Genomic DNA, 25,139 nt, shown 5'->3' with positions numbered 1-25,139 from the left:
CTTGGAATGTCAAGCCCTTGGAACATCCTGCCCCGTAAGAGTGTTTTTGTTCACCTGTATGCCTTGGCTCATACCAGATGATCTATGATAAAAAATTTGATTTCTGGTGGAGGCCGTGGACCACACTATATCCATAGGTTAAACAACTCTGCAGAAGCTGAAGACTGAATAACTAAAGTTAGCCATGCCTATATGAGCAACATGTAGTAAAAACACCAGCTGGGTATGGTGGCATTTACCTGCAATCCCAGCTACTCAGGAGGCTGAGGCAAGAAGATCTCAAGTTCAAGGCCAGCTTGGATAATTTAGTGAATCCCTATTTCAAAATAAAAAAAATAAATAAAAAACAAAAACAAAACAAAACATACAAACAAAAAAACCCAGTGAGATCCTGGGTTCATTCCTATACTGAAACCAAACAACAAAACCCCAAAATCCTAGGCACCAAGGCTCTGGTGAGCTTTTCTGGTTGACAGTATGTCCTCTATGTTGTCACACATTATACCTGGGAGAATTAACCTCTGTCAGCATGGCTTTATTAGAAGAGAGCAACTGGACGCTTGCACCTGGTGTCTCCTGGACACTGTACCCACTTCTGCTGCTAATTTTCTCTGTTCTTTTACTATAATAAACTATAACTGTGGCTCCAAAAAGAAGCTTTGCTGAATTCTGTGTGTTGTTCCTTCTAGCAAATTATTAAATCTGTGATCTTGAAGACCCCCTCCCATTACCACCACACTTTGAGAACTACTGCTCTAGTCTGTGGGAATAACCTCTATTGGGATTTGGAAGACTCCTCGCCAATGCAGTGCTTTATAATGTGGCCCTGCAGGTCATCTTGCTGGAGTGCTTTGGCTTAAGAGTACCCCAGGCTCCCATCTCCACAGTCTAGGGGTCAGGAGGCTGTGAATTGCCTGGAAGTTTGGGTGTTTCTTTGTGGGATAACCCTAGACAATCCTCCTGGGTCTCTGGGCCTTAGTCTCCCCATCTATACTTGAGGGTTTGAAGAAGTTCTGTTGTCCCTTGGTGTGATAAGACCCCAGAGCAGCCACATATGGCAGAGAACATGCAGGGATCTACACAGGGGGAGTTTATTTTACCCAGCTGTCCCACTTTCAGAGGCCAAGTCTGCCTGTTACAGCCCCACTCACCTGAGCCAGAGTCTCCGGGGTGCTGAGGCCCACAGGCTGCCCCTCCTGGAGCCACCTGCAGGGAAGTGACCCACATTCCACAGTATGTGGGCCCTCCCTGCCCCATTCTGTCCTGGCCTGAGACCAGGGTCTTGAGCCAACACAGGGAGGAAGGCCCCTTAGTGCCCACTGGTTATGTGGCTTTATTCACAGACTCAGCACTTGCTGAGGATGGAAGGAAAGAACATTTGGAGGCAGGCTGAGCCTGGAGACAGGGGTGGCTAGGAGGCCATGCATGGATCAGTTTGGGGAGCTCACAGGAGAGAACCTGCTGGCTGGGCCAGGCCTGTGTGGGGCAGGGCTGGAGGCAGGCAGCATGCAGGAGGCCTGGCTAGATCTGAAGAGAGCAGATCCATCCAGGTGGTGGCTGTGAGCCAGGAGGGAGGGACTGGAGTTACTCTGGGGCAGGGGGAGGGAAGGATGGATAGAAGGCACCCCTGTCCCCACCCCCACCCCAGAAAAATGACACAGTGGGACACTTAGGACACCTGGTCCCTGGTCCTGCTGATGCCTTGGGACTTGATGGGTGATTAACCAAGTTGATCCCCTCTGGTGTCGTTGACTGGCTGATGCTTGGACATTTGCCTTGGAGGTGACCCACATAGGGATGCTCTGGGGATGTGTGTTGGGAGGCTGGACAATCCTGGAGAATGTGCCCAGGGCCCAACTGGGCGGGCCTTGTCTGGAGAGGGAGGAGATCTCCAGCCAGGAAGTCCCAGCTCCCTCTGAGCCCAGCTTTTCGCTCAGTGGTGGGTGTCAGTTCCCAGCTGTGGTCCCCAGGGGGAGCCATCTCTATTGGCCACAGCGGGGCCAAGGAAGACTGTGATGTTAAATTACAGGCTCGCCCTGCCGGCTCCTGACTTCCTGTCTTAATGCAAACAAGGAGTCCAAAGCCCGGATCCTCCTCCCAGGCCTTCTTCCTGGTGAAGAGACCATTCCCACTCAGCAGGGAACAGAAAAACCAATTCCCCGGGTTTCACTCCCTGCTTGGGAACAGCCAAGCTTGGAAAGCTGGCAGGGTCCCTCTGGGCTGTCCAGGAGGGTGACCCAGGGGCCTGGGAAGCCCTGTGGGGCCTGAGCAGAGCCCTGGGGCTGAGGACACAGCCCTTGCCTGCTTTCCGCCGGCTTCTCCTTGGGACTGGGGTGGAAGGATGCAAGAGAGGGGGCTATCAGCACTGGCGGGAGGGGGTGCGGTGCACAGAGCCAGGGCGCTTGGGGATCTTGCGCCAGCGTCGCTTGTCCCAGCGGCAGAGCAGCAGCAGGCGGAAGGTGTCCCGGAAAGCTTTGTTGCAGAGTGCGTAGCACATGGGGTTGATGGTGCTGTTGACGTAGCACAGCCAGTAGCCCAGCTCCCACAGGGTCTCGGGAACACAGTCCTTGCAGAAGGTGGACACCAGCACCATGATGTTGTACGGTGTCCAGGTGAGGATGAAGGCCAGCAGGATGGCACTCAGGGTCCGAGCCGCCTTCTTCTCCTTGACCAGTGAGAAGGTCTTCCTCTTGGCCAGCTGCTCCTTCCCGCGGGGCTTCTGGCCCTTGCCAGCTCGATCTCGCCCTTTCCGGGTGGGCCTCTTGACGGTGTTCGGGGAGCTCTTTGGGGGCTGCTTGGTGGGGGCCTGAGCCTCAGGGTCCACCATGGGCATCTTGATCACCACTTCAGAGCCTGGTTCCTCACCCTCTGAAGATGTGAGGGACTCCATGGAGCCTTCGTCCTCTTCCTCTTCCTCCTTCCAGCTATAGGCCTGCAGCAGCCTGGGGGTCCGGCAACAGCGACAGCAGTGGCCCGGGGGAGTCTCTGGTGAGCCCTCAGCACCTGGCTGCGACCTCTCTGAGCTGCTGCTGCTGCCACCTCCTTTGCCTGGTGTTTCAGAGCCCTGCAGGGCCGCCAGCTCCCGAGCCCGGTTCTCCGTCTCCCGGTAAATGCGCCAGTACAGGGTGCACATGACTGTGACCGGGAGGTAGAAGGCGGCCATGGCGGTGCCGAAGGTGATGATGGGTTGGGACAGGAACTGGATGTAACACTGGCCGGCCAGCACTGTCCGCTCCCCTACCAGGTACTGCCAGAAGAGGATGGCCGGGGCCCAGAGGACGAAGGAGACCAGCCAGGCCAGGCCGATCATCAGAGCTGCCCGGCGGGGCGTGCGCTTGGCGCGGTAGCTCAGGGGCCGGGTCACAGAGAAGTAGCGGTCAAAGCTGATGAGAAGCAGATTCATGACCGAGGCATTGCTGGCCACATAGTCCAGGGCTAGCCAGAGGTCACAGGCCAGCGTGCCCAGGGCCCAGTGGCCCATGAGCAGGTACGTGGTATAGAGGTTCATGGAGAAGGTGCCAATGATGAGGTCGGCACAGGCCAGGCTCAGCAGGAAGTAGTTATTGACTGTCTTGAGCTCCGTGTTGACCTTGAAGGAGATGAGTACCAGCAGGTTGCCTGTCACTGTGGCCAGTGACAGGAGGCCCGTGGTGATCCCGATGAAGGCCAGTTGCCAGGGACCCTTCCCCGGGGCCAGAACAGTGATGTTGGGGCTGACGGCGGGTGGGGCTGAGGTGTTCATGGTGGCCAGGTAGGACGAGGGGGACAGTCCCTTCCTCGGTCACACTAAGGGCTTCCTCAGAGGAGGATCATCACCTGAAAACAGAGGACATGAGCTTTGGTTGGGCCCCGGGAACTTCTCTGGTACCCAGAACAGAAGGGTTAAAGGACACAGGTGATGCCCTGGCCAGGGAGCATCACCCACCCCGCTTAGTGGAACCCACAGTCGGTCATTTACAGTGCCTTCTCCCAGCCACAAAGAGATTTTCCAGCAGCATGAAGTGGCTTTGAAATCCAGAGAATTTGAGGCCTCACTCCAGCTACACCATTCAGACTCAGAGCTTCAATTTTCTCACTGGAAAATTGCTACTAATTCCTGTCTTGCTTAACTCATGTGGCAGGAGTTGGGAGACTCACTTTGTATTCAGTCGTGCCAAATTTTCAAAGTATTTCACTCAACCTTATTAAAGCCTTCATTTACTGAGTGGTTGCTACATGCCAGACACAGCGCTAAGCGCTTAATTGAATTATCTGATTTAGCCGTCGTGCATCTCTAGGAGGAAGGTCCTCATTATCCCCATCTCCCGGCCAGCCAGTGTTGGCCCTGAGCAACTGCAAGTTTTCACCATGGTGACAAGATGGTGAGTAGGATTAGAACCCAGTTCTCATTCTCACTGAGTATGTGAAGTTCCAGTGGGAGAGATAGATAAGGAGAGATGGAAAGAAAGGGGACATGAGAAGAGGAAAGAACGTGTGTGTGTGTGTGTGTGTATGCGTGCCTTCATGTTTGCACATTTTTCTGTGTTGGTTGAAGAACAGGGAGTGTTGGGGGCTGGATGGGACCCTCTGTGAGCAGGGCGTGTTGTGCTGGGCCCTCTGCTCCGTGGTATGAGGTCTGAAGCAGCAACAGAGACAAGGGCCTCAGCTACCAGCTCAGCGGGGGTCTGGCCCCAGATGGGATGTGGGAGGCCCCCCCACTGCTCCTAGCTCTGTTCCTGGGCCCCAGCTGAGTTGGGGGCAGCAAGGGGAATGGGAAGATCCCCCAAACTTTTCTGGGATCTGGAGTCTAGCCCAGGCACTAAGGCTGGGGAGTGAAGAAGGCTGGGATAGCAACCCCCTGAACAGGCAGGAGCCCCACAGTCAAGGCAAAGCCAGATTGAAGATGAGGGTCCAGCTCAGACATGGCCTTGCTGCTATGTGATTTGGTGGGTTCTTTCCTGTCCCGGGCCTCAGCACCCCTGCGTTCATTAAAGACATGGGGTCTCCTCAATCCATAGCTGTGGCCTTCAGGAGTTGTATTGCTGGGAAAATTCCAAGGGAGAGATGTTGGGCCAGGGTCCACCAAACCTTGGTATTCCTTGGTCACCTGGTATGTGACAGAGAGACTAATGTGTTGTGTCTGTGATATATGGCTTTGGTATAGTGTGCCTGATCCTGTGTGACCTGGACTGTGTGTGGTCATCTCTATGACTTGTGCTGATCTGTCAGCATGTGAGAGCACCTCGTAATGTGGGAAGAGACACTTGTGGCAGCATGGACAAGGACCATGACCACTGGCACACACTTGTGTGTATGGGATAGTTTGCATGTGAAACATCACAGTAAAAGAACCTGGATTCTGGAGCCTGACTGTTTGGATTTGAATCTAGGCTCTGCCACTTACTGAGTATGTGATTATTGCTAGTGATGTACCTCCTAGATGCCTCAGTTTCCTCAAGTGAAACATGGGAATAATAGGTAATACCATTAGCTAACATCTCAAGGAATTGTTGGATTAATTGAGTCAGTAAATGTGAAGTGCTTAGAAGAGCCCCTGGCACACGGTAAGCGTTAGGTCCCCATTAGCTCTCTGAGGACCATTTCTGAAATTAAAAAATCTCGGATACTAGTCTGGATTGGTTGCACACCTCTGTAACTCCAGCTACTTGGGAGGCCGAGGCAGGAGGATCACAAGTTTGAGGGTAACCTAGGCAATTTAGAGTAGTGTTGTCTCAAAATAGAATAAAAATAAAAAGGCTGGGGATGTAACTTACTGGTGGAGCACTTGCCTAGCATGCCTGATTTGATTGCCAGCATCACAAAATAAACATGAAAACTCTGATACTATAGTAATAGCCAATAATAATAACAACAACAACAACAATAGTAATAAAATAATAATAATACTCATTGCTGTTGTGTAGTACTCCATGAGAGCCAGTCTCTTAGCTCTTATGTTATCTCATTTAATCTTGACAGAAATCTATGGCCTAGATATTGCTCTCATGTCCATTTTACAGATGAGCAAGTTGAGGCTGAGAAAAGTGAGAGAATTTTCAAACCATCACTCAAGTAAGGTAGGAACCAGGATTTGAACCCAAGCAATTCCAGTGAAACTTCATTTGACAAGAGAGGCTTGGAGGCTATACTTTGGCAATCTGAATTAAAAAAAAAACAAATCAAAAAACCACAACTCATTAAAATAGGATTTAGCTTGATTACTGAATTTTGTGGTACTCTTTTTTCAACTAATTCAGGCACTGGGCTAGAGGCTGGGATCAGGCTAGGGCTCTCCTGGTGGGGCTGCTGGTAGACACTACCCTTGAGAATTTGCCCTGCACAACTCTTGTCTGTTTGATTTTCTGAACTCAGGGCTATTTAGTGTCTGCAGCACAAAATGAGCAACTGATCAGGTCCTGGAGAAAGGGGGTAGAGGGCATCATCTAGCCCAAACCCTCCTGGCTTCTAAACTGGATGTGGACCCCAATGCCACCTCTTCTAGGTGCCTTTGAGTAGCAACTTTGGGCCCAAAACAAAGACCTGCAAAGGCTGAGCCAGACCAGAGGAGCTCACTGTCCCACGAGGTGGTGTGGCCCTGCCACAGGGTCCTCTGTCTGCCTGAGCATGGGGCAGCTTTGAAAGCTTGACTGCTGTTTTCTTTTTTAAAAAAGCTTGGTTTCTTACACAACCACAGGGCTAGGCCTGGGGCAAGGTGAGTCAGGCACTCACTTCAGGTACAAAATTTAAGGGGTGTCCTGATCTCAATAATAAAGAAAGCAATATTGTAATGCAATATTAAAAAACAGAAAAGAAAAAGAAATCAGCTGGGTGTGGTGACACAGTTGCTGTAATCCCAGCAATTTGGGAGCTTAAGGCAGGAGGATCACAAATTCAAGGGCAGCCTCAGCATATTAGTGAGACCCTCAGCAATTTAGTGAGACTTTGTCTCAAAATAAAAATGAAGCCAGGCATGGTGGCACATGCCTGTAATCCCAGCAGTTTGGGAGGCTGAGGCAGGAGGATGGTGCGTTCAAAGCCAGCCTCAGCAAAAGCAAGGTGCTAAGCAACTCAGTGAGACCCTGTCTCTGAATAAAATACAAAATAGGGCTGGGGATGTGGCTCAGTGGACCCCGAGTTCAATCCCTAGTACCAAAAAGAAAGAAAGAAAGAAAGGAATAGGTCAGTAGTAAAGTACCCCTCGGTTCAGCTCCCAGTTCTAAGAAAATTTAAAATAAAGAAAGAAATCAATGCAAGAATTCATGATGAACAAATTGTTGATGGTTGATCAAAAACAAGATCCAGCCCCACACTTGTGTATTCCTGTTTCACTCATCTCACCCTAGTCCTGGCCCTGTTTCTGGTGGAACTTTATTTTCCAAAACAGATGACTAGCCTGGGGGCTGTAGTTTGTCATTTGATTTTTATTTTTTGATACAAGGATTGAACTCATGGACACTTTATCATGGAGCTACATTCCCAGTCCTTTTTTAGTTTTTATTTTGGGATAGGGTCTCCCTAATTTTCTGAAGGTCTTACTAAATTGCTGAGGCTGGCCTCAAATTTGCAATCCTTCTCTCTCAGTCTGGGATTACAGGTGTGCGAAACTATGCCTGGCTTGTTATTTGTTTTTGTTTTTGGTTCCGGGGATTGAACCCAGGGGTGCTTAACCACTGAGCCAAATCCCAAGCCCTTTCTACTTTTTATTTGAGACAGAGTCTCATTAGTTGCTTAGGGCACTGCTAAATTTTTTTTGCTGGGGCTGTCAGCTTGTTATTTGATTAAAAAAAAAGTTATATTACAATATTATTTCTCTGGGCTAGTGAGGTTTTTTTTTTTTTTTGCTGGCACCCTCTTTTTTAATTTTAATTTTTATTATTTTTGGTGGTGCTGGGCGTGGGAGCTCGGCCTCACTCATGCTAAGCATGTGTGTACTGAGCTGCACCCCCGACCCTGTGACCACCTCTTAAATTCTTCTCCTAGGTGAGTGCTACATGGCTCACTCTAGTTTTGGCACTGTGGCCAACAGCCCTGGGATTGAAGCTCAGTGTTGTCCCCTCCTAACTATGACAATCAGCAATCACTTAACTTTTCATTCTCCTGATGCTCCCCCCACCCCCAGCTCAGGAGGCTGTGGTCCTGAGAAGACAATTCAAAGCCTTAGCGGTTCTCCTTGTCTGCCTCTCCTGATCTACTTCTCTTTGTGCTCCTTCCCTTCAGACCCCAGCCCCAGCCTCTCTCTGGTTCCTTGTTTGCTCATCGTTCATTGAAGGAGATGGATCAGCCTGGCTTCTGGGAGATTTTGTGGGGTGCTGAAACCAACATCTCTAGATGCTGCACAGAAAGGACCCACATCTCTGAGGTGAGGCTCAGGGCTCACTTAGGTAACCTCCCCTGGGGCTGGAGTGACATCACCTTAGGGTGGGAACACAGTGACTTCTGCCATCACAAGCTCTTGTTGGAGGCTAGCTGTGACTATGATGAATTAAACAAATGCTTTCAGAACAGGGGCACCTGCGAGAAGTTAGCTGAGTGGTCCTTGGAGGTGAAGAGGCTGGCAGTCCTTCACCCTGATGGCTGGAAATGCCTTCCAACTCTCCTGTTTTAATGGTCATGTTGATAATCACCATAACCAATACCTCCTGCATGCCAGTCATTCCACAGCATACCCTCAGGGACATCCCAACCACGGCTTCTTTTCTCTATAGTATAGAAGAGGACTAAGAGGTCTAAGTGGCTTTCTGATGGTCCCACAGGAAATGGTGCTGGTGGGATTTTGACCTTGACTTTGGCCTCCAAGGCCTGTGTTGTTTATAGTTGACCAACTACTATGAACTTGGTGGGAAACTGTAGCTGGATTCTTAAACCCTCTGGACCTTCCTCTGCAATGCAGCTCAAGAACAGACCATTAGTGACTCTGTCTCTCCTCCACAATCTGAGCAGGGGTCCTCACGCCCCACATCCTCTTTTGGATAATGAGGGTTCAAGAGAAGATTCTGGGGTGGGGGGTACTCTAGTTTCTCCTGTGTGACCTTGGGCAAGTCACCTTGATTCTTTTTTGTTTGCAGCACTGGGGATTGAACCCACTGCCTTGCGCACGTTAGGCAAGCGCTCTGACATTGAACTACATCCCAAGCCTTTTGTTTTTATTTTGAGACAGGGTCCCACCAAGTTGCCCAGACTGGCCTCAAACTTTCAATCCTCTTGCCTTAACCTCCCAAGTAGCTGGGGGCTATAGGTGTGTACTGGTGTTCCTGGCTTTCCTTAATTCTATTATTTTTTTTTGACCACTAAAAGAGGACTTTGTTTACTGTCACCTGAAATTTTCCATTTTTTTAAAATAGAAGTTTTATTGGTGCATAATAATTATACATAATAGTGGGATTTATTGTGACATATTTGTACAGACATATAACATATCCATTTCATTTTCCAGTGCCTCCCCTTGCCTTCCCCTTTGACCTCACCCCCTCTCTCTACCCTCCTGGTTTCCCTTCTCTATTCATGAAATCACTGTTTTTCTTTTCTTCTCTCTACTTTCCATGTATGAGAGATTTCTGAGTCTGGCATATTTTTCCTAACCTGATGTTCCCCAGTTCCATCCACTTTCCTGCAAATGATATAATTTCAGTCTTCCTTATGGCTGAATAAAACTCTGTTGTGTATATATACCATGTTTTCTTTATCCATTCATCTACTGATGGACACCTAGGCTGGTTCCATAATTCGGCTCTCACGAGTTATGCTTCTATAGTGTGAGCATGCATGTATCTCTAAAGTAATTCTTTTGTATAATATGAAGAGTGGTATAGTTGGGTTATATGGTGGTTCCATTCCTACTCTTTTTATATCTTTTATTTTATTTTTTTTAAATATATTTTTTAGTTGTAGTTGGACACAATATCTTTATTTTGTTTTTATGTGGTGCTGAGGATTGAACCTAGGGCCTTGCACATGCTAGGCAAGCGTCTACCGCTGAGTCACATCCCCAGCCCCAATATCTTTTATTCTTAATTGGGGATAATCTCCTGCCTGTTTGAGGCTACTGGGGATCAGCATGATGTGATTGTGACTGATTCTCCTGGAAAGATCAGCCCTGGGCTGACAGAGTGCTGGGGTTCTGCTGCCTCTAGAATTTCTACAGAGGAGGGGCTTAGGGTCAGCTATCTGATTGAAAGGGAAATGGCAGAGCATGATTTGTGAAAATATGTCTGGGGGTGTCTGTGGGGGGAGCTGGCCGACCAGGATTGCAGTAGGTGGGGGATACTCCCCAAGGCAGTCCCTGACACAGCCTCTGCCTGACCTTAAGCTTGGTCTTGCTGCATGACCTTGGGCAAGTCACTGTCCTGACCTGGGTGCCCTTCTGTGGGTTGGGTTAACCCCAGCATCAGTTGTGTGTGAGAGTGTGGGCATTGCTGAGTGAGACGAGGGGATGGCGGGGGTGGTCCAGAGCTTTGTGAGGCTGGGCTGGGATTCATTCGTGGAGAGTGTCATGTTGGGGGTACGGGAAAGTGGTCAGGAAGCAGGGAGGTGATTTTCTTCCAGGACTGTGGCCTCCTGATGAAGGATGTTGGGAGCCTTTAATGAGATTACTAATATCATCATAGCAACTCATATTTACTGACTGCTTGAATGTAGCAGACATGGCTCTATGCATTACATGCATGATTTAATTTACTTCTTACGACTCCTTGTGAAATAGGTTCTATTATCCCCATTTTGCAAAAAGAGCAACTGAGATTTTAAGACCTTATGGAGCGTACAGCTCATCAGCAATGCGACCAAGGTCTGGACCTAGGTAGTCTGTCTCTGCAACCAACCTCCTGGACCCCGGCTCGAAACTACTGTTGAGGGGATGGGGCTGTTTATCAGCCTCCTTGTGCATATCAACTAGCTTGGCCAAACCCTAGCCAACAGTGAGAGATTGGTCCTCCCTTTAGAACATGACCTGTATGCAACAGTCTACTGTTTATCTGTGTGATGTTATGATGACAGCGCTCGGCAGAGGGGGAGGTCTAGTCAGAGCTCCCTCTCTGAGGGAGAGGCAAGATGGGGGCTCTATCTGCTTCATTCACTGTTTTATCTCAGGGCTTGGCACATAGTAGTTGCTCAATAAATATCTGTGGGATCAATATACAAATGTGTACACGTGGTCTTCCTCCTTATTGACATTAGGCCCTGGAGCATGAGAATGACCTGTGGGGGTCAAGACCAGCTCTGCTCCCATAACCCCTCATCTGGTAGTCCTCTTCTCCCTTGGGCAGGGCCCTTCCTGGCTTGAGAGCACAAAAGAAAAATAGCCAAGAGCATCCTCATCTGTAAAATGGACCAAGGAAACCCTCCTCACCTGGCTGAAGGGAAGCTAAGTGAGGTAACAGGACAGGTATGGATGTGGTCTGCCACCTGTCAGTGTGTGTGTGTGTGTGTGTGTGTATGAATGTATGAGTCAGCCTGGTCTCAAACAGTTAAGGGATGAGGTCAGAGCCTCTAGCACAAGGCAGGCCAGACTGTTGACTGCCAGTGCCCTGGACCAATCCCCAGGGGCTGGGGATCTGGCTGGTGAGAGGAAGCAGAAGGGGAGAGTCACTGAGGGAGGCAGGAGAGAGAGCTGGGGAGAGAGATTCCTGCACACTAGGCTTTCCTAAGCCTCACCACTGGTCCAGAGTGTAGAGGGGAGACAGGATGAAGGCATGTGGGGAAGATTTAGGAAGGAGGAGTGGAGCCATCTTGTCATTCTGGGCCTGGAAGCCAGCAGAAGACCCTGGCTGGGGCAAAGGGACAATATTGAGAGGAGGTGTCTGTGGGGCCTGGGATCTGGGACCTCATGTATGCAGTGATGGAGATGCTTCTTTTGGTCAGATTCCCTGATGGGTCCCCTCTGCTGGCCTTAATGCAAAAGCCAGCCCCTTCCCAGGTGGCTCTCTCCCCCTGGGTTGACTTTTCTCTGAAGGTGGCTCTTGACCCATTAAAGAGGCACAAACCTTTCACCCCTGATACCTGGCCTTGGGAATGAGGGCGTGAACAAGAAGAATTAATTGTATTTTCAGGCTAAAGTCACCACTTAGAGTGACAGCTAGCCCCGGGGAGGGCGGAAGCCATGAGTTAAATGCTTCGTAAGTACACTACTGAGCTGGAAGAAGAGAGTCTAGAACCACTGCCAAATTTGCTCACCCATGATGGACCTTAACCAGTCGCCCCTCTTCAGCCAGACCGTGTCAGAGCCTGGCTGTTAGCTGACTGCCGAGGTGAAGCCTCAGAGGTGCTGCCCTGCCCTCCTCCCCGCATGCCCCCAGCTCCTCGCTCCTTGTGCTCCCCTCCCTTTTTCCTTTCTTCTCTCTCCCTCCCTCCCCCATCCTTTGAGGCATCACCATGGCACCACAGCAGAGCAGAAACCCAGCAAGATTCACCCACCTCTCCCGCCTGCCTGCCTGGAGCCCAAGCTCTTGCCTCACGAAGCTTGCTGCGCCCCCTGCTTCGCCATCCCAGCATCTCGCTCACAGAGGTGGCAGGGCAGTGTTGTGCTGAGGGTAAGGAGAACGGGGTTCTAAGTACAACTGCACCCATGAATCTCCCTTCTGCAGCCATGAACCTGTCCATTCCCCTCTCTCGGCCTCAGTCTCTCCATCAGTCCAATGGGAAGGTTCCTTTCTAGATCCAACGTGACTTCTACCCAGCCGCTTCTTGACAATTTGGATTCCCTTTGCATGTCAGGACCCAGTTCTCAAATCTCCAACCACCAACCCAGTAGCCCATTGCTCCATCTCCTCCTCTTTCATATCTCAGCAGCAATCACCGATCACCACTAGCCTAGTGGCTGAGGTCAGAGGTCAGAGAACTCTCATCGGACAGCTCAGTGAGCAGCTGATTACCTAGGGACAGGACACTGTCAGGCTGCTGGAGACTGCCTGGCTCCTTCCGGGCAGTTGAGCAGGGGGCCCTGGGTCAGTCTGGGTGGAGCTGCAGGTGTGTTCTGTGGAGGTGAGGTGAACCCCTTGCCGTTGGCTTTGAAAACCCCTAAGCTGCACATGTTTGAATGACCTAATGGGAACTGACCACCACCTCCCCAGCTGTCTGCCTAGGAACTAGCAACTCTGCAAGGATCAGAGCTCCTGGCCCTGGTTCCTCCCCACATTATGGAATCTGAGGCACCTGGCACAGGTGCCCATCGGTATCCATATATTGCCTGGACGTAGGGCTGAGCTCTCCTGCGTAGGAGCCCCAAATACTGAAAATATAGGGAGGGCCCTCTGGGCCCCTGCACCTGTCAGGGCCACATTCACTGACTGGAGTGGCTGTCCCTGTGCCCATTTGTCCCAGAACAGACCTGGGGCTCCCTGCCTGATCTCCTGCTTGGCTTCTGGCCCAACACCCACCTTAATATCCAGTTTGTCCATTTAGCCAGCAGCCTGGTTCAGTACATCCTGGGGGGGCTGAAGGTGGACAGGAGCGGTTGGATTCAGGGTGCCCTGAGGGAGGAGAGAAGGAGGTTCTGGGACTGGAGCCCCAATTAAGGGGTGGTAACCTTCCACAGGATACTGGTGACAGGGGCTGCCTCCCGGCCCCCTGCCCTTCCCACCCTAACCTTAGGGTGCTGGGGGGCTCTGCTTGTTACCTGGCAGCCTAATCCTTTCTGGGCTCCAGGTAGTTAGTTTCCCAAGGGGGTCTCCATCTCCTCTGCCGGTTGAAGCCCAGAAAAACATCAGGTGCATCCACTCAGAGCCAGGGGACAGGGTGTTTGGAGCAGCCAATGTCCAATGCTACAGTGCTCCCTTGGCCTCTAGACCCCTCCTTGGACACCTCCTCTCCAGGATCCACCCCCATTTCTGTCTCATCCTGGCCCCTGCCCTACCACCGAGGACGCTGCTTCTTCTGTCTCCACCTCAGCAGAGCCCCTCCCAAATGCACTCACCATGGGGTCGGAGAGGGTCTGTAGGGTCCTCAGCCCCACTGCTTCTCCGGGGCCGGCAGCGTCTCCTGGGACCCAAACACCTGGCTCCCGGGGGGAGCTGCACCCTGTGCTGGCAGCGGGAGAGGCACAGCCAGTGATTGGCATGTCCCACCCCCTGGCACGCCAGCCTGGGGGGGGGAGGGAGGAAGGGAAAGAGAGGGAGGGAGGAAAGGGAGGAAAGGAAGGGAGGGGGAGCTGGAGGGAAGCCTCAGGCAGCATCTGGGGTTGGACTAGGTCCTGGAGCATTGCCCCCTCCTCCACCAGGGCACCCACTTTGGGCCCTGAGAGGGAGGAGGCAGGACATGAGGAAGGCAAGCCCAGCAAGGCTAAAAGTCCAGGACGGGAGAGAAGGCGGATACAGGGAGACAAACACCCACACCCACTGCACACAGACTCGGCGGCACACACACACCCTCACAAAGGCACACTCTGTTTCCCCAGGCTCCTTCCCCCACCCACCTTCGAGCCCCCAAACCGGTGCACCATGCCCCAACACACATGCCCTGGTATTCACATGCCTGCTTCCCTCGCACACATGCCCTCCCCCCTGCACATGCCCACGCGCCCACCCACCCACCCAGGCACACGCCCTGCTCTTCCTCCCTGCTGCGAGGGAGCTAGATTCCTTCTGTTTGGAAATGACACATTGGGCCTCACGTGAGAGGCTCCAAGTTGGAACCAACCCAGAGGGCTGGCGCACCCGCCCCAGGGCTGATCGGACGTGCCCGCGTGTGGGCTGGTGCTCTAGCGTCTGCCCATGCCAGCATAGTCCCGGTGTGAGGCTCTAGGGGTGTCTTTTCTGTGGGGATCAGTGGAGGCTGTGTGCTTGCCCCAGGTGCTGTGGAATGGCCGGCATGTGTGTGTCCCTACATACTCATGTCACCATGCAGCCTGTGTAAATGCAGGTGTGACCCTGTTGATGTGGAGGAAGGGTGCCTGTGCGTGTGTCTGTATCGGGAGTGTGTCTGAGTGTTGCCCAACTATGGAACTTGCTAATTCTGACAAGCAAGGCAGTTTCTACCCTCTTTTCCTGCTCCACCCCCAGCTTCCCCCTGGAAGACAGACAGACAGGCAGACAGACAGCTCTCCTCCCAGCTTGTCAAACTCAGTCTCCCCCGATTCCCACTCAGGGCTCACCGGTGTGTCCCTGGGAAGTGCAGAACTACTCCTTCCCACCTCCCTCAGCCCTGCTGCTTTGGCCAGCACCCCTCCCCCCAGGTCCGTTTGGATTTCTGTGTTGAGTTTCCTCAGAGATAGAACCCCTGGGGGGCCCTTTGCCATAGAGACCTGGGTCCTGCACCGCCCTGTCTGGCCCTAGAGACCTCCTGGGGAGCTGACCACAGGAGAGCTGGGGAGGTGACAGGGACTGCCTGCTGGGGCTGCTGTGTTCCTTGCCCCATGGGCTGTGCCAAAGCCCTGGGGTGGGAGGTGGGAAGCACTGAAATTGTTATCCCCATTATGTAGGTGAGAAATGAGAAAGCTGAAGACGGGATTAATGCAGCGGGCACCTGTTAGGACTCACGTCCAGGAGCTCTAAACCCTGGGCTCTGTAGCCTGGGACACCGGATTGGGCAGCGGCTTGCTCCACTCCTTTCTTTCCTCTACCCATTTTCCAAAAGAGCACCGCTTTCCAGTGATCAAGTCGGAGGGTAATTTGGCGCTTTCTCATTCAGGAGCCCAGTTGCCTAGGGAGCCAGGTAGAACAGAAACTGGAGTCCCTGGGGCTTGGCCAGCGGCCACTGGGTGCCCGTAATGGGTACACGTGGCAGGTACATGTGGGGACATCTATACTTTTGAGAAGCTGGGGCTCCAGTAAACACCCATATGCATCGTTTCTTTTAAGCTGGGCAGAGACTGCAGCTCAGAGAGAAATTTGAGGAGCCCCCGCCCCCGACCCCAGGATCACAGTCGGTCCGTGTTGACTCATAACTCAGCCGGTCCCTGCCTGTGGGCTGCCCCCTGCTGGGCTGTCCTGGCTTTGCGGATGCGCCTTGGGCGCGCGGTGGGGCTGCGTGTACTTGTGCGCGTACACGTGGCTGAGTGTGGGGGTGTCAGGCCTCCACACTCAAAATCCATTTCCGAGTCTGAATCAGACGCTCCTTACCCCTCCCCCCCAATCTCCTTGGTCTCTCTTTTCTCTTCTCCCACCGCCTCTGCGCACGTCCCTTTAGAAATAAAAACACTTATTGGGTGGGCGGGAGGGGAGGGTGTCCAGCTTTCCCCTGCCTCCTCCTGAGTGCCCCGCTCTGTCCCACGAGGCTTCTTTTAAGTCTAAGCGGCTGCGGAGACTGGGGGATAGCGCCCCCCACCCAACCCCTGTTACTGTATAACTCTTGCATCCCGCCTAGACTTGGCTAGGTCCCCTTACTAGATGGGGAAACTGAGGCAGGAGGAGAGAGAGGAGGTAGGGCGGGGAGAAGCGCTCCCGCCCGGCTCGCTCACCACCCCCGCACCCGCGCCCGATTTAGCCGCAGGGAGGCTGGGAACATTGTCTTTATTTTAAGCCGCCGAGTGCGGCACGAACGCGGCTGCTCGCGACAAAGGGCTTCGCTAAGCGGCTGCAGACAGCGCACATGGGGGTCCAGACCCGCCCTCGCGTGACTCCCCAGCCGCCTTGACCCTCCCTCGTTTTCGTTTGTCCAGGTCGTGCAAGGCAGAGTTCTAGGTCTCAGCTCCTGCTAGTTAATATTTTTAGTACCCCGAGGAAGGATGCACTCCTCCAAACCACCAAGGGATCGCGGGGTCGCCCTTCGGGTGTCCTCTCACGGTGGAGGAGGAACCTGCATGGGCAAGTTAGTGCTCCTCTCTAGGTCGTTGATGTGGGGTTGGGAGATAGAAATACCTTCCCTGATGGGGTTGTTTGACGACTGACTAGTTAGGCTTGTGAGGTTAAATGTGGCACGTGCCTCTGCTAAAAATGAAAGGCATTATTATTATTATCATTAATTTGTGGTGTTCGGATTAAACAGAGGGCAGTCCGGGCATCCCAGGGAAGCATTCTACTGAGGCTACAAACCCAGCCCGTGAAAGCCATTAGTTATTTATATGTATTGAACACTTCCTACGAGCCAGCCCCTGGTAAGCGCTCCATATTCCTTAACCATTGGCTGCTCACAATTTTATGAGGGAGGCTTTATTATTGTTGCTGTGTTATGGATGAGTAGATTTACCAGCTGTGCATCCCAAAGAATTTCTTGGAGGGTACAGTCGGTGAAGTGGGATCATGCAGGCCTACAGTTACAGAGACCTGTGGAACCCATGTCACCGGCGGCGCTGGCCCACACCTGTAATCTCAGCGGCCCAGGAGGCTGAGTCAGGATGTTCTCCAAGTTCAAAAACAGTTTCAGCAACTTACTGAGACCAGTCTCAAAAAAAAAAAAAAAATAAAGATATTGCATCCACCTAAAACTAATATATATATATATATATATATATATATATATACATATATATATAAAATTTATTTTTATTTTTTTAAGAAGTTAGTCTAAGCTGAAGGCCTCCCTGAGTGGAGAGGAAGTAAGCCAGCTCAGGGCGCATACTCCCTGATGGGTAGCCCCTCTTAAGATTAAACCCTTACCCTGACCTGAATCCAGGCCAGAAACTCAAACCTAGCTAAACTGGTCACTTCACAGTACTGATTCTACTGTTCTAGGAGATGGAGGCAGGAATGGGAGATTCTGAACGTGAATGTGAAGCTCAGCTGGGGTCCCGGTATGTGGTCTCACCTGTTGCCTCCATTTGGAGACAAGGCACCTCTTTGTGTCCCCTCCATTGCTGTCCTCCCCACCTTCCCTAAGAGACTAATTCTTTATATATAGATGGACACAATACCTTTATTTGTTTATCTTTACATGGTGCTGAGGATCGAATCCAGGGCCTCACACGTGCTAGGCAAGTGCTGTACCACTGAGCCACAACCCCAGCCCCCCCCAAAATAATTCTTAAAAGGAGAAACTAAAATCCAAGGTGGGGCTGTGGATACAGGTGACTCAGTGAAGGGGTCCAGAGCCCCTCTGCCCAGGCCAGACACAGCCACAACAAAGTCATCCTCTTGGGACAGGAAGCTGAGGTTTTCCTAGTCTGGCTCCGAAGTTGAGCCTGGGGAAGACAGAATTCCCCTCCATGCTGGAAGCTTCCTCTCCCCAGCCCAGCTCCGTGCAGGGCACCTCCGCACAGGGGATTGACCTGGAAGCAGCCCCGATCTCCACCTGGAAGCCTCGAGGTCAGCTTCTGAAAAAAGTTTGGGTTTGGGGCAGCCTGCTGTTTTCCAGAGTAGCCTGGGAATTGGGCAGAGCGCTCCCCGGTTCGCCTGGTCAGAACAGCTGGCGACACCGTTGAGTTGACGTCGCACGCAGGATCCAGCCGGGGTGGGAACTGAGATAATGTCAGACTTGGCCTTGGGGAAGAACAGCGTTCCCATGGGGGCATCCCTGAACGTCCTCAATCCCTGCTTATGAGGCAGGGTCTCCGAGTTCAGGTCACTTGCCCATACCTGAGAGTTGGAAACACTGTTGTGCAGCTCAGATTGAGGAAGAAGGCATTTTCCCCAACCAGGAGGCCAGTGCCTCGGCTCTAATTTCTACCAAAGTAGCTCGAAAAATCAAGGGATGGCGTCGACTGTTTCGATTGGCCAATGATAGCTCCCTTGGCAACAACCCTAAGCTTTCGGCCACAGGGTAGTTGCATTCAGGCCCAGATCTAGGTCCCACGTCAAATTGGTGAAATTGCTGGGGAAAAGTCCTTCCGGGCTTCGAGTGGGAATTTCCATATCAGTCCGGACCTTAAAGTTTCTCCCTGTCTGCAGAGGAGTCCTGGGGTCCAGGGGCATGGTGCGGTGCGCCAGGGTTGATTTTCTGGTCCCCGCCCTTGGCCATGCCAAGTTTGCTTCCTTCTCTAGGACTCACTCCCCCAATCCTAGGGATGTCCTGGAGTCCCCATGGAAAGAAGTCCACATTAGTGAGGGATGGGAGGGAACCAGATGAGTGGCCCTCAGCCACCTTCTACTCATTTCTCCCAGAGACCGTAGCTCTGGCCCAGGTGCAGCAAGTACATCGGTGGGCAGGGGTTGCCCCTTACCTTCCCACCTAGGCGCTGTGAACCTAAGACCACAGGCTTCCAGTGATTTTTGGCTTCAGAGTCCACTGCTGGCAGTGGCCACTGTGGTGGCGCCCATGACCTTGCATGCTTCCCAGCGCTCAGCCTAATGACCAGCCTAGCTTCAGGCCCAGGAGGGGCTGGGTGAGAGGCAGGGGTGCCTGGGATCTGGGGGTGCCCAGTGTCGAATTGTGCATTTTCCTTGCAGGGGAGAAATAACATAGAGCTCCTTCCTGTCCTTACAGGTTAGTCCTCTCATTGGAGGAGGTGGGTAAGGGATGGTACAGAATTAAAGATCAGAAGGTAATAGGAGCTGGCTGTCATTTACTGAGCCCTTATTACTGACCACCATATTCATAAGCTCTGAACCTATGCATGTTGTCATTTAATCTCCACAACAGCCCATGATGTAGGAGCAATTATGTCCCCATTTTACAGATAGAAAACTGAGATCCAGAGAGGGTAGGTTAACTCATTGAGTCCTCTTGACTCCTCCAGTTTGTGGGTTTTGCTCCTAGCTTGGTACCTGACTTAGAACACTTCCATGTAGGAGGGAGGGTATACTGGGAAGTCACCAAGCCAGTTTCCCCATCTTTCATTCAGTCCCATTATTTAACAAACACTTGCAGAGCACTAGTTATCAGTGTTTTACATGTTTTTGCTCATTTATTTTTTGTAATAATCCAATGAAATAGGTAGAATTCTTATCCTTATTTTATAAATGAGATGTTCAGTAACCTAAGATCAGACAGGTAGTAGGTGTAGAGCTAGGTAGGTCCACTCCCAATGACTGCTTCTGCCTTGTCCTAAAGATCCCCCAGGGCTGGGGTTGTAGCTCAGTGGAAGTGCACATGCCTAGCATGTATGAGGCACTGGGTTCCATTCTCCGCACCACATACAAATAAATAAAATAAAGGTCCATCAACAACTAATATTAACAAAAGAAGATCCCCCAAATATCATTGTCCTTGTGTCCTCATCACTTGCCCCTCTCTTTTCCCTCTCCCCACTCTTGACTAGGGGGCAATCAGCCTTTTTGCTAAGGTCTAACCAGACCCTGGGGCTCTCCTTCCCAGCCCCCTTGGCGCCTCCTGTCCGCCTCAGCACTGAGGGAGGCTTGACTAGGGCAGGGATTGATGAGGATGAGAGGACCTTGGAGGCTGGCTGCTTGCTTAGCCACCGGCTCACGCTGTGATTAACCAGGCACAATCAAGTTAGGGCTCCAGCTTCTGAGTTGTAGGGGGTGGGGGAGGGCCTGGTGGCTACAGCTACTGCTTCCTGGCGTTGAAGGGGTTTGCAAGAGGCTGAAACCCCCTGAGGAGACAGAGAAGGAGCTGTGCTTAGCCTGCAGGGACAGGGAGCCTGTGAACCTTGGGGGTGGGGGAACCAAACTTCCCTACCCTTCTTGTTCTCCGTTGTCGTCCCCTTTCCACAGAGGTCAAAGGCTGGGCATGTGTCAGCCCTAGGCTTTGCCCAAGAAGGGAAGGAAGCCCCTCCCTGAGGGTTACCTCCCAACAGGAAAAGGCAGCCAGGCAGGGAGATAGGTAGGGACCCGGCTGTGTTTTGGATGGTGGAAGACAGCCCACGTGGGTCTCAAGTCTTCTCACTTCTGGGGTGAGTGTGTGTCTCTGTATTTCCCCACAGGTCTGTGAACAACATCTCTCTTTAGCACATTTCCGACCTGATCTAGCTTTTTTGCCTCAACAGCTAGTGTGGTGATTCTGCCAACCACTTGGATAAGAACCCAGCTGTAGCTCCAGCCCTCCTGGTGGGGACCATTTATTCCTTTGCCTTGCTTGCATTCAGGAGATGGGCCCCCAGAGTTTGACTAGTTTAAAAATCACACAGTGCAGCCCATACATGTCTTAATTCCTCCAGATTGGTAATGAAGCCTCATCCTAAGAGAACATTCTGGAGTCTATGTCCAGATCTGTGTTCAATACTGGGACAGGAACAGGATTTGAAACCGGGGGGACTTTTGCACTAGATGGGGAGAGGAGATGATCTTGGAAAAGGCATCAGGCAAATCAGAGCCCACAACATTTCCTGGGGGGGTGGGGAGGTGAAGAAAGAAAGAGAGCTAGGTGGTCAGTAGAAGCTGGCCCCCGTGGGGAGGGGGGAGACCTGTGAGGAAGACAGTCTGATCCAGAGTTTGTGTAGCATGTCAGAAATCAGACTGAATCAAACTAGTCAAACCCTATCTAGAACTTTGGGGAAGAAAAGAAGTCCATACCTGTCTCCTACTTTCAGTCACCTATCTACAAATGGGGTGAGGCTAGGGTTAAGATGGACTCCATGGTCTCAAGGCACTTTCCCAGCTCTGGTGTCCTTTTAAGATGGGACACTTGGGATTTCACTCGGTTCTGTCTTTCTCAGCAGATCCTTTCTTTTCTCCAAGTTTTGGTTTCCCCAGAAATAGAATGGGGAGTCAGGCTAACTCAGTGCTCCTCAAAGTCTGTTTCATGGAAGTTGATAGGTGTTACTTACAGGAAGAAGAACTTCTGTGACAAAATGGGAAAGTAGTTAGGCTTTTCTTTACTGCAGGAACTGACCAGAGCCTTTCAATGGAGAATGTGCATCGAGAGTCCTGAAAGGCAGAGACACAACAGTGCTTCCCAAACTAATTTCGCCACAGGATTGTTTTCACCTGGAGCATCTCATGGGACTGGCAGCTGAGAGACATGCTTGGGTCACTCTGGACCAAGTTATTGAGAAATCTTCTAGCTCTGTCCTGTGATTGAGGCATCTCCTTCCACATGTCAGGTCTGAATTATTATAATTCACTGTGCCACTGAGCCACATCTAGCCCTGTTTTGTATTTTATTTAGAGACAGGGTCTCACTGAGTTGCTAAGCGCCTTGTTTTTGAACTTGCAATCCTCCTGCCTCAGCCTCCTGAGCCACGGGGATTATAGGCATGTGCCATGAGCCTGGCAAGATCTGAATTCTTGACCCCTTTAAGGGCTCCTTTCCCGGGCCCCAGCCTTTCCCAGACACTGCCCACTCTGGGTCCCTCACTCTTCTCTCCTGAGAGTGCCCTTCCTGTGGCCTCCCTGGTCCAGCCTCCTAAAGGACTTAAACTTCAATCCAGCTGCGCCTTCCCTGATCCTTTCTGGTTCCCAGAGGACCTGAAGGGTACTGTCTGGGTTCTCTTGGTAAGGGGTCAGCCTGGGCATGTGGTTTCCTGGTTCCCAGTCCAAGACCTAACCCTAACATTCCCATACTCAGTCTCAAGCTCCCAGCCCAGTCCTGTCAACAGGGCTCATTCCCCAGCCTCCTACATGAGAGTCTCCTGGTTCCCAGATCCAGATCCTATACCTTAATCTGTAGCCCCAAGCCCCCATCCAACTTCCCAACCATGGCTTCCAACCTCCCTCTCCAAAACAGTTTCTGGGATTCTGGGTTCTCGAGGGTTAATAGGCAGCCCCTTTCCTCTTCCTGGCTGCAGCTGTAACCTACTTGGTTTTTGGGCCTGAGCCAGGGGCCTGGGCCAGAGGAGAGCAATTGAGCATATTGGCAGGATGAAGGGTGAACCCCAGGAGATGAGGACAAGTATTTACAGTGAAACTGCCCCAATCCCCAGCCTGGTTCAAGGTGAGAGAACTCCTTGGAGGCAAAAATATAGATTATAAACAGGAACATTCTAGTGAGGTAAACGGTGGGAAGTGGGGGCTGGAGACATATTAGTCCATTTTTTGTTGTTGCTAATAACACAATACCATACAGTGGGTGAATGATAAAGTAAAGAAGTTTATTTTGGCTCAAAGCTCTGAAGTTCCAAGGTGGAGGGCCACATCTGGAGATGGGTTTCCTGCTGGCAGAATCCTGAGGCAGTGCAGGGCTTCACATGGCAAAAGACGGAGTCTGTGTGCACGTGTGAGTCTTTTGGTTTCCCTTTTTCTTTTTCATTTTTTTTTTTAAACCAGAACAATTAATGTGTGTCTAACTATTGAAAATTTCAGGATAAACTGGGTACTGCTACAGCTGCCTTCTTAGGTTTGGGTCTTGTTCCTCACCCTGAATTTTCCATACACAATTTTTAGGTGACTCATTTGACCAATTCTGGTAGTCTTTTAGCCTTCGCACTGCAATTTTGCTTTCTCTTGGGCTTGGCAGGGTAGTCACAATTGCCACAGGTTAGTTCCGAAGGGGGAAGACCTCAGAGCCACAGCGGTGGCACCATGTATGTGTCTTGTTAGGACACTTTCCTAATGATGATGATACCCTTCACCATCTTACTTCACCCTGTGATTACCTCACAATGGGGATCAAACGTCAACCCGAGTTTTGGAGGGGACAAACCATGTTTAAACCCTAGCATTTTGCCCCTGGTCTCCCAAAGCTCTTATTCTTTTCACATACAAATACAATCATTCCATCCAAATAGTCCCAGAGTCTTAACTTGTTCCAACAGTAATTCAAGAGTCCAAAGTTCAAGATCATATCTGAAACTCACAGCCTTCTAGCTGTGAGCCTATAAAATCAAAGCAAATTATGGACTTCTAATAGCCAATGGTAAGAAAGGCCCGAAGTGTACATTCCCATTTCAAAAGGGAGGAATAGGCAAATACAAAGGAGAACGCATCCTGAAGCAAGGTTGAAATCCAGCAGGGCAGACATTAAATTCTAAAGCTCTAGTCTGGCATCTTGTGTGCACTGGTGTAAGGGGACTCTTGGGGGCCTACCTCTCGGCTTTCCTGGCTGTTGCCCAAATGGCTGCTATCTGGGACTGCCGTGCTAATGCCTGCAGCTTTCCTAGGTGGGCGTGGCATGGTGTTGGAAGCTTTACCTTTCTGGGTGCCCACTGAGGCTGCATTCCAAAGCTCCACTAATCACGACCCCACTGGGCATTCTTTGCAGCGACTCTGTGGCAAACTTCTGCTTGGCCTCTTGGGTCTTCCTGTGAAATCTTGATGGAAGCCACCATGACCCCATACTTCTTATTTTCTGTCGGTCTGCAAAATAGCTCCGCGTGGATATCGGAGTCTGCTGCCTGAGCAAACCCTACATGGATCGATTTGAATTATGGTGATGGTGCACTTTGCTGGAAAGCAGGAATCCCTAGGGAGCCCTGGACAGCAAGCCTGGGGTTCAGTCCTTAAAACAAAAGCGCACTTCTAGGCCTCTGAGCCTGTAAAAGGAGGAGCACCCGGGAAGATTTCTGGGGTGCCCTCAAGGCCTTTTCCCAATTAGCACAGACTCCCTTTTAACTGCGCTGCTCTGTATCCTGGCTGCATCTTTCCATCTTAAACAGCCTTTTGCTCTCTCCCTGGCTAACCTGTAAAGTTTCAAAATCATTTCACTCTGCTTTTCATCTCATTGTAAATCTAACTAAAGCAGCCAGTAATACCCCATGCACAGCCCGAATGCTTTGTTGTTTTGGAATTTCTGCTAAAATTAGAGTCAATCACTATTAATTTTAGCCTTCCATAAAGTCTTAGGGCATAGACGCATTGTATCCAAGTTCTTTGCCATGGTATAGCAGGATACCTTGATTCTAGTGGAATCCTCATTTACATCTGAGATTAGGTCCCTAGGCTTATCTTCGGAGCCTTCCCTAGTATTGCCCATAACGCTCCATTGAGAGCATTCTAGGCCTTTTCTAACCCTTCCCTCCAACCTTTCTCAATCCCTGCCTCTAACCCAGTTCTAAATATACTTTTATGCTTTTAGGTATTTGTTATTAGCACTGATCTCACTCCTGATTCCCCCTTTTCTGTATTCGTCTGTTTTTTTCTTACTATAATGAAATAACTGAAGCAGGCTGAATTTATAAAGAAAAGAGATTTTTTTAAAACTAAAAATTTATGATACTGATAGTTTAAGCAGCAAGTGCAGGCTCTGGCGAGGGCCCCATTGAATCCATAGTGGGTGGCAGTGGCGGGAGTGTAGGTGGGAGGAGTAGATCACATGCCACACAGAAGCCAGAGAGAGACTGGGTGGAGCCAGGTGCAGGCTTGCATAACAACTGTCCTACCAGGGCCCCAGGAGAAAGGCCTTAATCCCTTCTAACCCCCAACCACCTAAGGACCCCCCACTAGGCCCCACCTCTCAAAGTTTCCACCACACTGGGGACCAAGCCACGAGTACAGGAATCTTTGGAGGACAAACTACATCCA

The 25,139-nt window shown here is 51.1% G+C and overlaps 1 protein-coding gene across 5 annotated transcripts; it reads right to left on the bottom strand.

Moving 5' to 3' along the window:
- Positions 1-1,075: 1,075 nt before the first annotated feature.
- Chrm1 (cholinergic receptor muscarinic 1) lies at positions 1,076-14,299 on the bottom strand. Of its 5 annotated transcripts, XM_046445480.2 has the most exons (5): positions 13,886-14,298; positions 13,589-13,650; positions 13,350-13,442; positions 12,388-12,497; positions 1,076-3,816 (listed from the first exon to the last, which is right to left on the bottom strand). In XM_046445480.2, the coding sequence occupies exon 5, from the start codon at positions 3,740-3,742 to the stop codon at positions 2,360-2,362; it is 1,383 nt and encodes a 460-aa protein (XP_046301436.1). In that variant the 5' UTR covers positions 3,743-3,816; positions 12,388-12,497; positions 13,350-13,442; positions 13,589-13,650; positions 13,886-14,298; the 3' UTR covers positions 1,076-2,359. The 5 variants fall into 5 exon arrangements, with proteins under 5 accessions (XP_046301436.1, XP_058435539.1, XP_046301435.1 ...); XM_058579556.1 differs by lacking the exon at positions 12,388-12,497; XM_046445479.2 differs by lacking the exon at positions 13,589-13,650.
- Between the last annotated feature and the right edge of the window lie 10,840 nt (positions 14,300-25,139).

The sequence above is a fragment of the Marmota monax genome, unplaced genomic scaffold, assembly GCF_021218885.2.
Source record: "Marmota monax isolate L192 unplaced genomic scaffold, Marmota_monax_Labrador192_F-V1.1 WCK01_AAM20220418_F8-fsc00038, whole genome shotgun sequence".
NCBI lineage: Eukaryota > Metazoa > Chordata > Mammalia > Rodentia > Sciuridae > Marmota > Marmota monax.
Note: the sequence above shows the minus strand (reverse complement) of the source record. Positions and strands in the feature narration are given on the sequence as shown.

Excerpts from the sequence above, each read along its gene's own strand:
- Chrm1 (XM_058579557.1), bottom strand. The coding sequence starts at position 3,742 with ATGAACACCTCAGCCCCACCCGCCGTCAGCCCCAACATCACTGTTCTG.